Here is a 13,693-nt window from a genome sequence, read left to right on the forward strand (position 1 = left end):
GCTAGGACATTAATATTTGTGTAAATGATCTCTTAAACCCTCTAACCTCCCACTTTCTCAAACTCCTTTAAGTACCAGACATCAGCAACATGCAGGGATAGTCACACACTAGACCTTGCCATTACACAAAGCATTCCGCTTTGGCATTCCCCAATCTATTTGATCACAACCTCTCCAATGGCAACCCAACAATTAGCCATTTCAACTCTATACTATCCTCTATTCTTGAATCCCTTTCCCCTTTGTCTTACTGCTGCTTTTCTAGAACTAAACCTCACCACTGAATTATTCCCACCATTTACTTCCTCCACTTCTACTCATAAGCAGCCAATAAAAGCTGGAGGAAATCCTACAACTGTGCTAACTGGAGATTTTACAAATTCGTATTATCCCACTTCAGCTGAGCACTCACTGCAGTAAGGCAATCTTTTTTCCCTCCCTAACTGATTTCCTATTTCACTGCCCACAGGAGGTATTCCAAATTTTCTCTTCCCTCCTGAGGCCCTTAACAACCCTCATCCCCACTCTCAGCTGAGGACAATGCCTTTATTTAACTGAAAAAATTGAGGCCATCTAATATGGGCTCCCTCTTCTTTCATTCTTGTCTGAAAAACCCTTGGCATTATCACTTCTTGCTTTCCTCTAATCTCTGAAAAAAAGCGTCCCCTGTCCTTGTCAAGGCCAACCCTCCATATATACACTAGATCCTCTTCTGTCTTCTCCAGCCAACTGCATCCTCAATCATTTCTCCTCCTTGAATTTTCACCCTCTTCTTATCAACTGGTTCTTTTCCTATTGTCTTTAAACAGGCCCCAATTTCCTTCATCCTTAAAAAAATTTCACTAGACCTACAAGCTATTGTCCTATATCTAACCTCCCTTTCTCAAAATGCTTGTACAATTTTTCTACACTTGCTTCCTGTACTCTCTCCCCTCTCATTTACTCTTCCATCCTTTATCCTCTGGCTTCTGACCTCATCATTCAACTGAAACTATTCTCTCCAAAGTTACATGTAGTCTCCTAACTGCCAAATCTGATGACCTCTTCACAAATCCTAATCACTCTTGAAATACCTGCTACATTTGACACTGCTGACCACTCCTCCTGGACATTCTCTCCTCTCTGTGTTTTCTTGAGACTGCTCTCTCCTGGTTTGTCTTCTACTGGTCTGATGGCTCCTTCTCAGTTTCCTTTGATGACTCAATCTCAACATCAAGGCCCTAACTGTGTAAGTTGCTCAAGATTTTGTCTAGCTCCTCTACACCAGGGGTTAACTCTGGGTTCCATGGACCCCCCCAAGGGATCTGTGGATAGATTTCAGGGTGCTCCTGAACTTAGATGGGAAAAATTATATATTTTCACTATCCTCTAACTGAAATTTGGCATTTCCTTCAATTATTAATTTAAAAAATTATTCTGAGAAGGGGTCCACAGGTTTCAGACAGCAAAAGGAGTCTATGACATAGAAAAGATTAACAACCCTTCCTCCATATTCTTTCTTCCTAACCTCATCAGCTCTCATAGGTTTAACCAGCCATCTCTATGCTTATGACTCCCAGATTTATACCTCCAGCCCCTGGCTCTCCCTTGAATTATACAAGTGCATATCACCAACTGTCTATTGTATATTTCAAACTGGTTATCTCAGAGACATCTTAAACTGAACATGCTAAAACTGAACTCACTATTTTTCCCTTTAAATCTTCCCCTCTTTCTGTCAAAGACCACTGTCCTTTAAATGTATCAGGTTCATAATCTCGGTATTATCCCGGAATCTTCATTCTCCCTTCATAATATTATTTGCATCTGACCCTTTCTCTCTGTTTACAAAACTACCTCCTTAGTCTGGGCCCTCATGGCCTCTCTTCTAGAGTATTGCAACAGACTCCTAACTGGTCTCCCTGCCTCCAGTCTCTCACCACTCCAGGAGACTCTAGGATTTAGAGTTAGAAGGACCTTAGAGATATCTCATCTAATCTAACCCCTATTTTACATAGGAGGAAAGTAAAGCCAAGGAGAGGTTAAGTTTCTTACCCAAGGCCACACAGGTAAGTAGCAAAGCTATGACTCGAACTCAGGACCTATGATTCTAAATCAGGTAGTCTCTGAACTATACTACATTGTCTTTCCAAACTGGAATAAATGATAAACTGAAAAGGAACTAAATGGTCACAGAACAGGTTAGAGAAAATATCCTACAGATGACAAGTGTATGTAGTATGAATATGAATACTAATCTTTACACAAGATTTTTTGTCTGGTCCTGTATTTACTAAATCATCAATCACTGAGTATAATGGGAAGACGTAAGTTTTTGTATGGATCAAAGCTGTATATCCTATTTCGAAGCAGGTCCTGTTTGCTACGATCTTTTAAGTCTTAAACAGTTTGAAAATTTTCACAACCTATATATTTTTCACAAGCATTAGTTTGGTCTTCCTCTTTAGCTTATATACTCTCAAGGCAGAGGATCTGAGAGTAAGACATTTGGAAAGCAGAGAACTGAATGACTGAGGAGGGTACAGGTATAGGAAAAATATCAATTTCAGACTATGAACTCAGAAACTACAGAAAAGGAAGGGCCTCTGTAGAAGCAACAAAAAAGGTATGAAAAAACCAACAAAAATTAATTTAGGATAGCAATTTAAAAGCCAATAGTTTTAGCAGGAATAGAGGGAAATGACAAAGAAAGCATTAAAAACCAAGAAAACACAACATTGTCTAGGGAGCAATAGAGTCATTGCTCCCTAGACAACTTTGTGTTTCTGCTAGTTTAGGGTTTGACTCACGTAACAGTCTTTTGTGGAGTTCCAAACTTATTCTTCTTGCAAAGAACCTGACCATTGTAGAGACCAATTAAAGCCTTAGATTCTTTAGTCATCGCAAGTTCACCAAATTTCTAAAAAGTAAAGGAAACCAAATAAAGGAATACACTTAGGATATGGATCCTGTTGATCAGAAGTGGATTTGTTCTTTGATTTTACTACACTAAAGAACACACCATTAGTTCTTAATTTTTTGAATATGAAGACATTAAAAATGTCAACAATGTCATAGGTCTCTATGATAAGAGTTGTGCTATTAGTATCTATTGATTAATAAAATAAAAATCCATAAAAAGCATTACTGAATTCATAGTAACTTTGTGTTATCTTCTATCTCTCAATCAAGAGGCAGGATGAACTAGTGGATAGAGAGCTGGACTCAGTTACTAAGTCCAGGGTTTGGGTCCAACAACTTTTCAGTGCCTCTAAATGCCAACTAAGAAAAACTATAATGTGTAGAATATCTACTTATCTATATTTGTAGAGAGAGTTTCCCATACCAAGGAAATCACAGGTTTAGGTGACTCCAAATGTCAATGCTTGATGCACGCTGATATTCAGAACATCTGTAATGACTTTTTAGCTCCCAAGGGTTTTTTATCAAATAAATTGGGAACTACTATTTTATACAATGAATAATTTTTATAAGTAATCTTCCTGGTGCTTTCCTTGTAACGGCTACACTTTTTTGCTACTGGTATTGTAAATGAATTTTGTATTTTTACTAAAAAGCAATGTTGACTTCCTACCTTCCAACACTCCAAATATTTATACATCTAAACCACCTACTACATAGAAGGATGTGCAAGGACATGGGTTTAATATGTAACAGTTGGAAAAAAAAGCAACCTATTGACTCAGGCATAGTGTGTTTCCTTGGCTTTATAATGAACTAGAATTATTACAACGTGGAGTTTCCTAAATGGAAAGGAAGAAGGAATAGTTTCATATTTGCTTTTACCTGGGATTCAGAGAGGTAGCCAGCTGCAGCCCCATGTTCAATTCCAGTCTTGATCACCTAAAAGACATAACAATAGCATTTATTCATATTACAATTTGAAAGTGTTGAAAAATAAAATACAATAAAAATTTAGGGTGAAATAAAATTGAATAAAATGTGTGAAGTCTCTGAAGTTACCACCTGGTTATGTCATAGCTCATGTGCTAAAACGGCCTTTGCGCACACTGGTAAGCCTTAAATCAGAGCTTATGTAAGGAAAGAATGCATGGTATTTAAGGACTCTTTCCACTTCTTAAGTTTCTACTTACACCTAATAATAATTGAAAGAATATTAGGCTCAGAAGCTGTGTTCAACTTATGTTTTTAGTTCTTATTCAATAGTAGCATGTAACTGTGCTTCTGTTTCAGTGATCTGGGGACAGCAGAAGTAATATTCTGTGTTATTTCCTTTTTTGTTAATTAACCTTTTAAAAATATATGTCTTTTCCAAATAGGGAAACAAGTTTTACATGATTGCACATACATAAACTATATCAAATTGTTTACCTTCCCTTAGGGATGGGGGAGGGAAGAAAGGGAGGGAGAAAATTTGGAACTCAAAATTTTATAAAAAATAAACATTAAAAATTGTTTTTATATGTAATTGGGAAAAATAAGATACTATTTTTAAAATTTTATGTCTTTTCTACCTTAAAACTTCTCTATATCTACTACAACACCTGACAAAGAGCCTTATGTGTAACAATTTTTTCAACTGATTGGCTGAAGTCTATGCATCAATTTTATCTCCTTCTTTATACTGTCTTTACCAACTGAAGTTTAATTCGATGTGATAAATTTATATGGCATTTTCTTTTTTTTTATTTATTTAATATTTTTAGTTTTCAGCATTGATTTTGACAAGAGATTGAATTACAAATTTTCTCCCCATTTCTACCTTCCCCGCCCCCCTCCAAGAAGGCATATATTCTGATTGTCCCATTCCCCAGTCAGCCCTCCTTTCTGTTACCCCACCCTCCCCATCCCCTTTTCCCTTACTTTCCTGTAGGGCAAGATAGATTTCTATGCCCTATTGCCTGTATATCTTATTTCCTAGTTGCATGCAAAAATTTTTTTGAACATCTGCTTTTAACACTTTGAGTTCTAAATTCTCTCCTCTTTTCCCTCTCCTCCCACCCTCCCTAAGAAGGCAAGCAATTCAACATAGGCCACATGCATATCATTATGTAAAACCCTTCCACAACACTCATGTTGTGAAAGACTAACGATATTTGCTCCTTCCTATCCTATCCCCCTTTATTCAATTTTCTCCCTTGACCCTGTCCCTTTTCGAAAGTGTTTGCTTTTGATTATCTCCTCCCCCTATCTGCCCTCCCTTCTATCATCCCCCCTTTTTATCTCCTTCCTCCTTCTTTCCTGTGGGGTAAGATATCCAATTGAGTATGTATGTTATTCCCTCCTCAGGTCAAATTCGATGAGAGCAAGATTCACTCATTCCCCCCCACCTGCCCCCTCTTCCCTTCCTACCAAACTTCTTTTTCTTGCCACTTTTATGGGACATAATTTACCCCATTCTATCTCTCCCTTTCTCCTTCTCTCAATATATTCCTCTCTCATCCCTTAATTTGATTTTATTTTTTGGATATCATCCCTTCATATTCAACTCACCCTATGCTGTGCGTGTGTGTGTGTGTGTGTGTGTGTGTGTGTGTGTGTATTCCCTTCAGCTATCCTAATACTGAGGTCTCATGAATTATACACATCATCTTTCCATGAAGGAATGTAAATAAAACAGTTCAACTTTAGTAAGTCATTTATGATTTCTCTTTCTTGTTTACCTTTTCATGCTTCTCTTGATTCTTGTGTTTGAAAGTCAAATTTTCTATTCGGCTCTGGTCTTTTCACTGAGAAAGCTTGAAAGTCCTCTATTTTATTGGAAATCCATATTTTGCCTTGGAGCGTGAAACTCAGTTTTGCTGGGTAGGTGATTCTTGGTTTTAATCCTAGCTCCATGGACCTCCGGAATATCATATTCCAAGCCCTTCAATCCCTTAATGTAGAAGCTGCTAGATCTTGTGCTATCCTGATTGTGTTTCCACAATACTCAAATTATTTCTTTCTGGCTGCTTGCAGTATTTTCTGCTTGATCTGGGAGCTCTGGAGTTTGGTGACAATATTCCTAGGAATTTTCTTTTTGGGATCTTTTTCAGGAGGCGATTGGTGGATTCTTTCATTTTCTATTTTACCGTCTGGCTCAAGAATATCAGGCCAGCTCTCCTTGATAATTTCTTGAAAGATGATATCTAGGCTCTTTTTTTCATCATGGCCTTCAGGTAGTCCAATAATTTTAAAATTCTCTCTCCTGGATCTATTTTCCAGGTCAGTGGTTTTTCCAATGAGATATTTTGCATTATCTTCCATTTTTTCATTCCTGTGGTTCTGTTTAAAATATCTTGATTTTTCATAAAGTCACTAGCTTCCACTTGCTCCAATCTAATTTTTAAGGTAGTATTTTCTTCAGTGGTCTTTTGGACCTCCTTTTCCATTTGGCTAATTCTGCCTTTCAAGGCATTCTTCTCCTCATTGGCTTTTTGGAGCTCTTTTGCCATTTGAGTTAGTCTATTTTTTAAAGTGTTGTTTTCTTCAGTATATTTTTCAGTATTTTTTGGGGTCTCCTTTAGCAAGTCATTGACTTGTTTTTCATGGTTTTCTTGCATCACTCTCATTTCTCTTCCCAATTTTTCCTCTACTTCTCTAACTTGCTTTTCCAAATCCTTTTTGAGCTCTTCTATGGCCTGAGAGCAGTTCATGTTTTTCTTGGAGGCTTTTGATGTAGGCTCTTTGACTTTGCTGACTTCTTCTGGCTGTATGTTTTGGTCTTCTTTGTCACCAAAGAAAGATTCCAAAGTCTGAGTCTGAATCTGAGTCCATTTTCGGTGCCTGGCCATGTTCCCAGCCAACTACTTGACCCTTGAGTTTTTCGTCGGGGTATGACTGCTTGTAGAGTATAGAATACTTTGTTCCAAGCTTGAGTGGCTGCCCTTTTGTTTTCAGTGCTATTTCTACACAGCAAGCTCTGCCACACCAGTGTTCCTCCTCCCCCAAGAACCACAAACCTGGACCAAGACTCAGATCTGAGCAGGCTCTGCACTCTTGCTCTGATCCGCCACTTAATTCCTCCCACCAGGTGCGCCTGGGGCTGGAAGCAACTGCAGCTGTAGTTCTGTAGCTTGCACTACCTCCGCTGCCCCTGGGGTGGTGGCCGAACTGCAAACTCCTTTCACTCCATCCCTGAAGTTTTTTCCCACTAACCTTCTCTGTTGTCTTTGGTGTTTGTGCATTGAGAAGTCTGGTAACTGCCACAGCTCACTGATTCAGGGAGCTAGGGCCTGTTCCACCCAGCTCCTGATCTGGTTGGTCCTGGTGCAGTCTACGCTGGGCTCTGCTCCGCTCCCAGCTCTGTGCCATAGACCTTACCCAGTGACCATCCAGGGTGTCCTGGGCTGGAGCCGTGCTTCCTTCTGCTATTTCATGGGCTCTGCAGTTCTAGAATTTCTAGAGCCATTATTATAGGTGTTTGGAGGGTCCTGGGGGAGAGCTTTATGCCAGTCCCTGCTTTCCAGTCGCCATCTTGGCTCTGCCCCCCAATGGCAGTTTCTTAATGAATTCAAAATAACCTATCATATATCATCTCACATAAATCAAAATATAATTGAACGAGGTAGAAAGAAGCAAATATTGTTATTTTCTAAAAATTTATTATTTGAGTGGCTAAGTCTTTCATAGGCGATCATTGTTATAAAATTGCTGTAAATGTGTACAATGTTCTCCTGGTTCTGTTCACTTCACTTTGCATCAATTCATATAGGTCTTCTCACGTTTTTCTGAAACCATTCCCCTTCTCATTTCTTATAGTACAATAGTATTCCATCCCAATCATATGCCACGACTTGTTCCAGCCATCCCCCTCAATTACCAATTCTTTGTCACCACAAAAAGAGCTGCTATAAATATTTTTGTCCTTTTCCTTTTTCTTTAATCTCTCTGGGATACAGACCTAGCAGTGGTACACAAATATTATTATTCCAATTTTTACATAGGTGGAGAAACTGAGGTAAAGAAAAGAATGGGGAGGTGTTCATGATAATTACTTTCATATATATGAAGTACTGTCATGTGAAAGCCTGGCTCTAGAGAACAGAACTAGAAGCAATGGGTCAAAACTGCATAAAATTTGAGGCTCAAAAGAAGGAAAAATATTCATAATACCTTGCTACTCAAAAGTGAATTCGGTTGCCTCAGAAGATAATCCTCATCCCTAGAGATCTTCTGAGGTTAGACTTAGATTACTTATTAAGGGTATTGTACAGGAATCACAGAATCACACAGAGAATGACATCCTCAGGTACTAAAAGCACTGAAGATGTAGGTGCTGAGCTGCTATGAAGGATCCCAGGGAATCACTGTGGAAACCTGGAGGACAAATGTCCTAATTACCGAAAAGGGGAATCTGCAAACTACAGACCGCTCAGTTTGGCTTTGATAGCTAGGAAAATTCTATAATGGATTCTTAAAGATCTGGTTAGTGAATATACAGATAGGGATGTAGTCACTAAAAAAGAAAAAGTGTGGCTTCATCCAGAACAGATCATACCAATGGATAAGTAGTCAAAGGATATGAACAAACAGTTCTTAATAGAATTGCAAACTATTAACACCCATATGAATGAACATTCTAATTCACTAATAAGAAAAATGAACATTTTTTAAAAGCTCTAAGATTTCACCTCACATCCAGCAAATTAGCAAGATGAGAAAAGATGAGAATACTCAATGTTATAAGACTTGTGGAAAAAGAGGAAGGCTAATGTGAAACTTGTAGAACTAGAAATTGCCATAACAATTCTGGAAAGCAATTTGGAACTATGATGAGAAAGTGACTAAACTGTCCATACCAAAAGACTCCTCTACTAGAGACATATTCCCTGAGGGGTCAATGATTAAAAAAAAAAAGGTCCCATATATACCAAAATATTTGTAGCAGCACTTTTTGGAGCACCAAGAACTGAAAACAAAAGAGATGCCCACCAATTAGGAAATGATTAAACAAACTGTTGTATATGAATGTAACAAACTATTAGTGTTCTATAAGAAATTATGAAGACTTACATGAATGGCTATAAAGTGAAGTAAACAGAACCAGGAAAGCACATGTGACTACAATAATGTAAATGAAAAGAACCCAAATAAAACAAAACAGACCAAGTTTGGCTCTAAAGAAGAACTATGAGAATGTACCCTTCTGCTTCTTTGTAAAGGTGGGAGACTGTGTATAGAACATAATATTATCATGTGATAGAATAAACTGTTTTCCTACCTCCATTTAAAAAAATTCTTTGTTATAAGGGATGCCCTCTGGGAGCAGGTGGGACATATTGAAAAATGTGACTGAAGTAAAAATAAACACACATATTTAATGATAAACAGGTCATGCCAAACTAACCTCATTTTCTTTTGACAGTGTTACTAAACCTGTAGACCAGGAGAATGCTGTAAATAGAGTTTACCTTGATTTTAACAAAGTAACTCTATGTCAATTTGTCAAGAGATATTTCATGCAGTGCCAGATATCTATGCTTGGTTCTATGTTATTTAACATTTTTATCAATGACTTGGATAAAGATAGCAATGATATGGCCAACATATTAGCAGATGACACAAAACTGGGAGAGACAGTTAACACAAGATCCAGAAAGATCATGCCAGTCTAGAACTTTGGGCTGAATCTAACAAGATAAATTCAACAGTTATCATTTAAAGTCTTAAACTTGGGGACAAAAAAAATTAACACAAGTACAGGATGGGAAAGGTGTGATTTTAAAGCAGTTTGTCTGAAAAAAGATCTGAGTTTTAGCAGAATTAGTGACTTAACAAGTCAGTAGTGTAATGTGACAGGCAAAAAAGCTAATGTGAGCTTGGGCTGCATTAAGAGAGGAATAAGGTGAAATCTCCTACACCCTGGTCAGAGCACACCTGAAGTACAGAGTTTGGTTCTGGGAGCTACAATTTAGGAGGATATTGATAAGTCAGAAAGTATCAAGAGGAAGGCTACCAGGATAATGAAGATGAGTCCATATGATAAAAGGATGAGCTGACAGGATCAGGGATGTTTGGCCTAAAGATGAGAAGATTCTGGGGAGAAGCTAAAAAGGGGGGAAAGTGACAGCACATGATTTCCATGTTCAAGTATTTGAAGGGCTGTAATATGGAAAGAGGGATTCAATTTGTTCTGCTTAGCCCTAGAGAGCAGAATCAATACCAATGGATGGAAGTTTCAGAGAGAACTTTAGGCTTAGATAGGGAACTTTCAACAATCAGAGTCTCCCACAAGTGGAATGGGATACCTTAAGAGGTGGTGAGTTCCCCCTTCCTTGAAGGTATTCAAGCAAGGGTTAGATGACCATTCCTTGGGCATATAATAATGGTTATTTCTTCTGGGTATAACTTGGACCAAATGGTTGTTGAAGCCCTGTCCACGTGTGCAATTCTATGATGACAATCAATAACTCTGGTCCCATTAATTCAGAAGTATGACTTATGTACCCATAAAGGTATTCTTTTAAGTCTGATGAAACAAACTTTTTTGTCACTTTGACTTTAATTTTTAAAGACCTATAACCATTTACAGGCAGCTAGGTGGTACAGTGGATAGAGTGCCAAGCCTGGAGTCATGAAGACTGAGTTCAAATATGGCTGCAGACATTTACTAGTTGTGTGACCCTGGGCAAGTCACTTAACCTCTGTCTACTTCAGTTTTCTCAACTGATAATGATAGCACCTACCTCAAAGGGTTCTGTAAGGACCAAATGAGATCTTTATACAAAGGGCTTACTTAGCACAGGCCCTGGCAGTATAGTATAGTGGGCTCTATACAAATGCTTAGTCATTTCCTTCCTGGATGGTTTGATAATAAGCAGGGAAATGGGCATATTTTCCCCCAAATCTATCCCTTTTTCATACTTCTCTGTTTCTGTTGACATTATCATCGTACTGCCAGTCACCCAAGTTCACAACCATGAGTCATCCTTGACTTTCTCTCTCTGTTACCCTCATACCCAATTGGTTGCCAAGTCTTTTTTTTAAATTTATTTAATATATTTAGTTTTCAGCATTGATTTTCACAAAAGTTGGAATTACAAATTTTTTCCCCATTTCTACCCTCCCCCCACTCCAAGATGGTGTATATTCTGGTTGCCCCGTTCCCCAGTCAGCCCTCCCATCTGTCACTCCACTCCCCTCCCATCCCCCTTTCCCTTCTTCTCTTGTAGGGCAAGATAAATTTCTATGCCCCATTGCCTGTGTATCTTATTTCCTAGTTGCATGCAAAAACTTTTTGTTGTTGTTGTTGTTTCTGAACGTCTGTTTTTAAAACTTTGAGTTCCAAATTCTCTCCCCTCTTCCCTCCCCACCCACCCTCCCTAAGAAGGCAAGCAATTCAACATAGGCCACATGCATGTCATTATGTAAAACCCTTCCAGAATACTCATGTTGTAAAAGATTAACTATGTTTTGCTCCTTCATAACCTATCCCCCTTTATTGAATTTTCTCCCTTGACCCTGTCCCTTTTTGAAAGTGTTTGTTTTTTATTACCTCCTCCCCCCGTCTGCCTCCCTTCTATCATCCCCCCTTTTTTATCTTCTTCCTCCTTCTTTCCTGTGGGGTAAGATACCCAATTGAGTGTGTATGGTCTTCCCTCCTCAGGTCAAATCCAATGAGAGTAAGATTTACTCATTCCCCCTCACCTGCCCCCTCTTCCCTTCCTACAGAACCACTTTTTCTTGCCACTTTTATGCGAGATAATTTACCCCATTCTATCTCTCCCTTTCTCCCTCTCTCGATATATTCCTCTCTTATCCCTTAAATTGATTTTATTTTTTTAGATATCATCCCTTCATATTCAACTCACCCTGTGCCCTTTGTGTGTATATATATATACATATATATAAATGTGTATATATATATATACACATACCTTTATATATACATACATAGACACACACATATGTGTATATATATATGTTTACACACACATATATATATGCATATTCCTTTCAGCTACTATGATATTGAGGTCTCATGAATCATACACATCATCTTTCTATGTAGGAATGTAAACATGTAAACAAAACAGTTCAACTTTAGTAAGTCCCTTATGATTTCTCTTTCTTGTTTACCTTTTCATGCTTCTCTTGATTGTTGTGTTTAAAAGTCAAATTTTCTATTCAGCTCTGGTCTTTTCACTGAGAAAGCTTGAAAGTCCTCTATTTTATTGAAAATCCATATTTTGCCTTGGAGCATGATACTCAGTTTTTCTGGGTAGGTGATTCTTGGTTTTAATCCTAGCTCCATTGGCCTCCAGAATATCATATTCCAAGCCCTTTGGTCCCTTAATGTGGAAGCTGCCAGATCCTGCGTTATCCTGATTGTTTTTCCACAATATTCAAATAATTTCTTTCTGGCTGCTTGCAGTATTTTCTCCTTGACCTGGGGGCTCTGGAATTTGGCAACAATGTTCCTAGGAATTTTCTTTTTGGGATCTATTTGAGGAGGCGATCTGTGGATTCTTTCAATTTCTATTTTGCTCTGTGGCTCTAGAATATCAGGGCAGTTCTCCTTGATAATTTCTTGAAAGATAATATCTAGGCTCTTTTTTTCATCATGGCCTTCAGGTAGTCCAATAATTTTAAAATTCTCTCTCCTGGATCTATTTTCTAGGTCAGTGGTTTTTCCAATGAGATATTTCACATTGTCTTCCATTTTTTCATTCCTTTGGTTCTGTTTAAAATATCTTGATTTTTCATAAAGTCACTAGCTTCCACTTGCTCCAATCTAATTTTTAAGTGGTCTTTTGGACCTCCTTTTCCATTTGGCTAATTCTGCCTTTCAAGTCATTCTTCTCCTCATTGGCTTTTTGGAGCTCTTTTGCCATTTGAGTTAGTCTATTTTTTAAAGTGTTGTTTTCTTCAGTATATTTTTCAGTATTTTTTGGGGTCTCCTTTAGCAAGTCATTGACTTGTTTTTCATGGTTTTCTTGCATCATTCTCATTTCTCGTCCCAATTTTTCCTCTACTTCTCTAACTTGTTTTTCCAACTCCTCTTTGAGCTCTTCCATGGCCTGAGATCAGTTTATGTTTTTCTTGGAGGCTCTTGGTGTAGGCTCTTGCACTTTGTTGACTTCTTCAGGCCATATGTTTTGGTCTTCTTTGTCACCAAAGAAAGATCCCAAAGTCTGAGACTGAATCTGGGTGCGTTTTTGCTGCCTGGCCATGTTCCCAGCCAACTTACTTGACCCTTGAGCTTTTTGTCGGGGTATGACTGCTTGTAGAGCAAAGAGTACTTTGTTCCAAGATTGAAGGGATGCGCTGTTGATTTCAGAGCTATTTCTATATAGCCAGCTCTGCCACCCCAGCACTCCTCCTTCCTCAAGAACCACCCACCCGGACCTGATACAAATCTTCAGCAGGCTCTTCACTCCTGCTCTGATCTGCCACTTAATTCCTCCCACTACGTGGGCCTGGGGCTGGAAGTAACTGCAGCTTAGTTCTGTAGCTGCACCTCCCCCGCTGCCCCTGGGGTGGTGGCCAAACTGCGAACTCTGTCCTCCGCAGATTTTCCCACTAACCTTCTCTGTTGTCTTTGGTGTTTGTGCATTAAGAAGTCTGGTAACTGCCACAGCTCACTGATTCAGGGTGCTAGGTCCTGTTCTGCCCAGCTCCTGGTCTGGCTGGTCCTGCTGCCTCCCACGCTGAGCTCCGCTCCCCTCCAGTCCATGCTCGATAGACCTCATCCAGCAACCATCCAGGCTGTCCTGGGCTGGATCCCTGCTTCCCTCTGCTATTTTGTGGG

The 13,693-nt window shown here is 38.8% G+C and overlaps 1 protein-coding gene across 1 annotated transcript in view; it reads right to left on the minus strand.

Moving 5' to 3' along the window:
• HADHA (hydroxyacyl-CoA dehydrogenase trifunctional multienzyme complex subunit alpha) overlaps positions 1–13,693 on the minus strand; it is a 69,287-nt gene that overhangs the window by 26,537 nt on the left and 29,057 nt on the right. The window contains exons 10-11 of the mRNA XM_036749558.1: positions 3,787–3,843; positions 2,790–2,899 (exon numbers count right to left, since the gene is read on the minus strand). Of these exons, the coding sequence (XP_036605453.1) occupies positions 2,790–2,899; positions 3,787–3,843 (167 nt within the window). The remainder of the gene's footprint in view (positions 1–2,789; positions 2,900–3,786; positions 3,844–13,693) is intronic.

The sequence above is a fragment of the Trichosurus vulpecula genome, chromosome 3, assembly GCF_011100635.1.
Source record: "Trichosurus vulpecula isolate mTriVul1 chromosome 3, mTriVul1.pri, whole genome shotgun sequence".
NCBI classification, from domain to species: Eukaryota; Metazoa; Chordata; class Mammalia; order Diprotodontia; family Phalangeridae; genus Trichosurus; species Trichosurus vulpecula.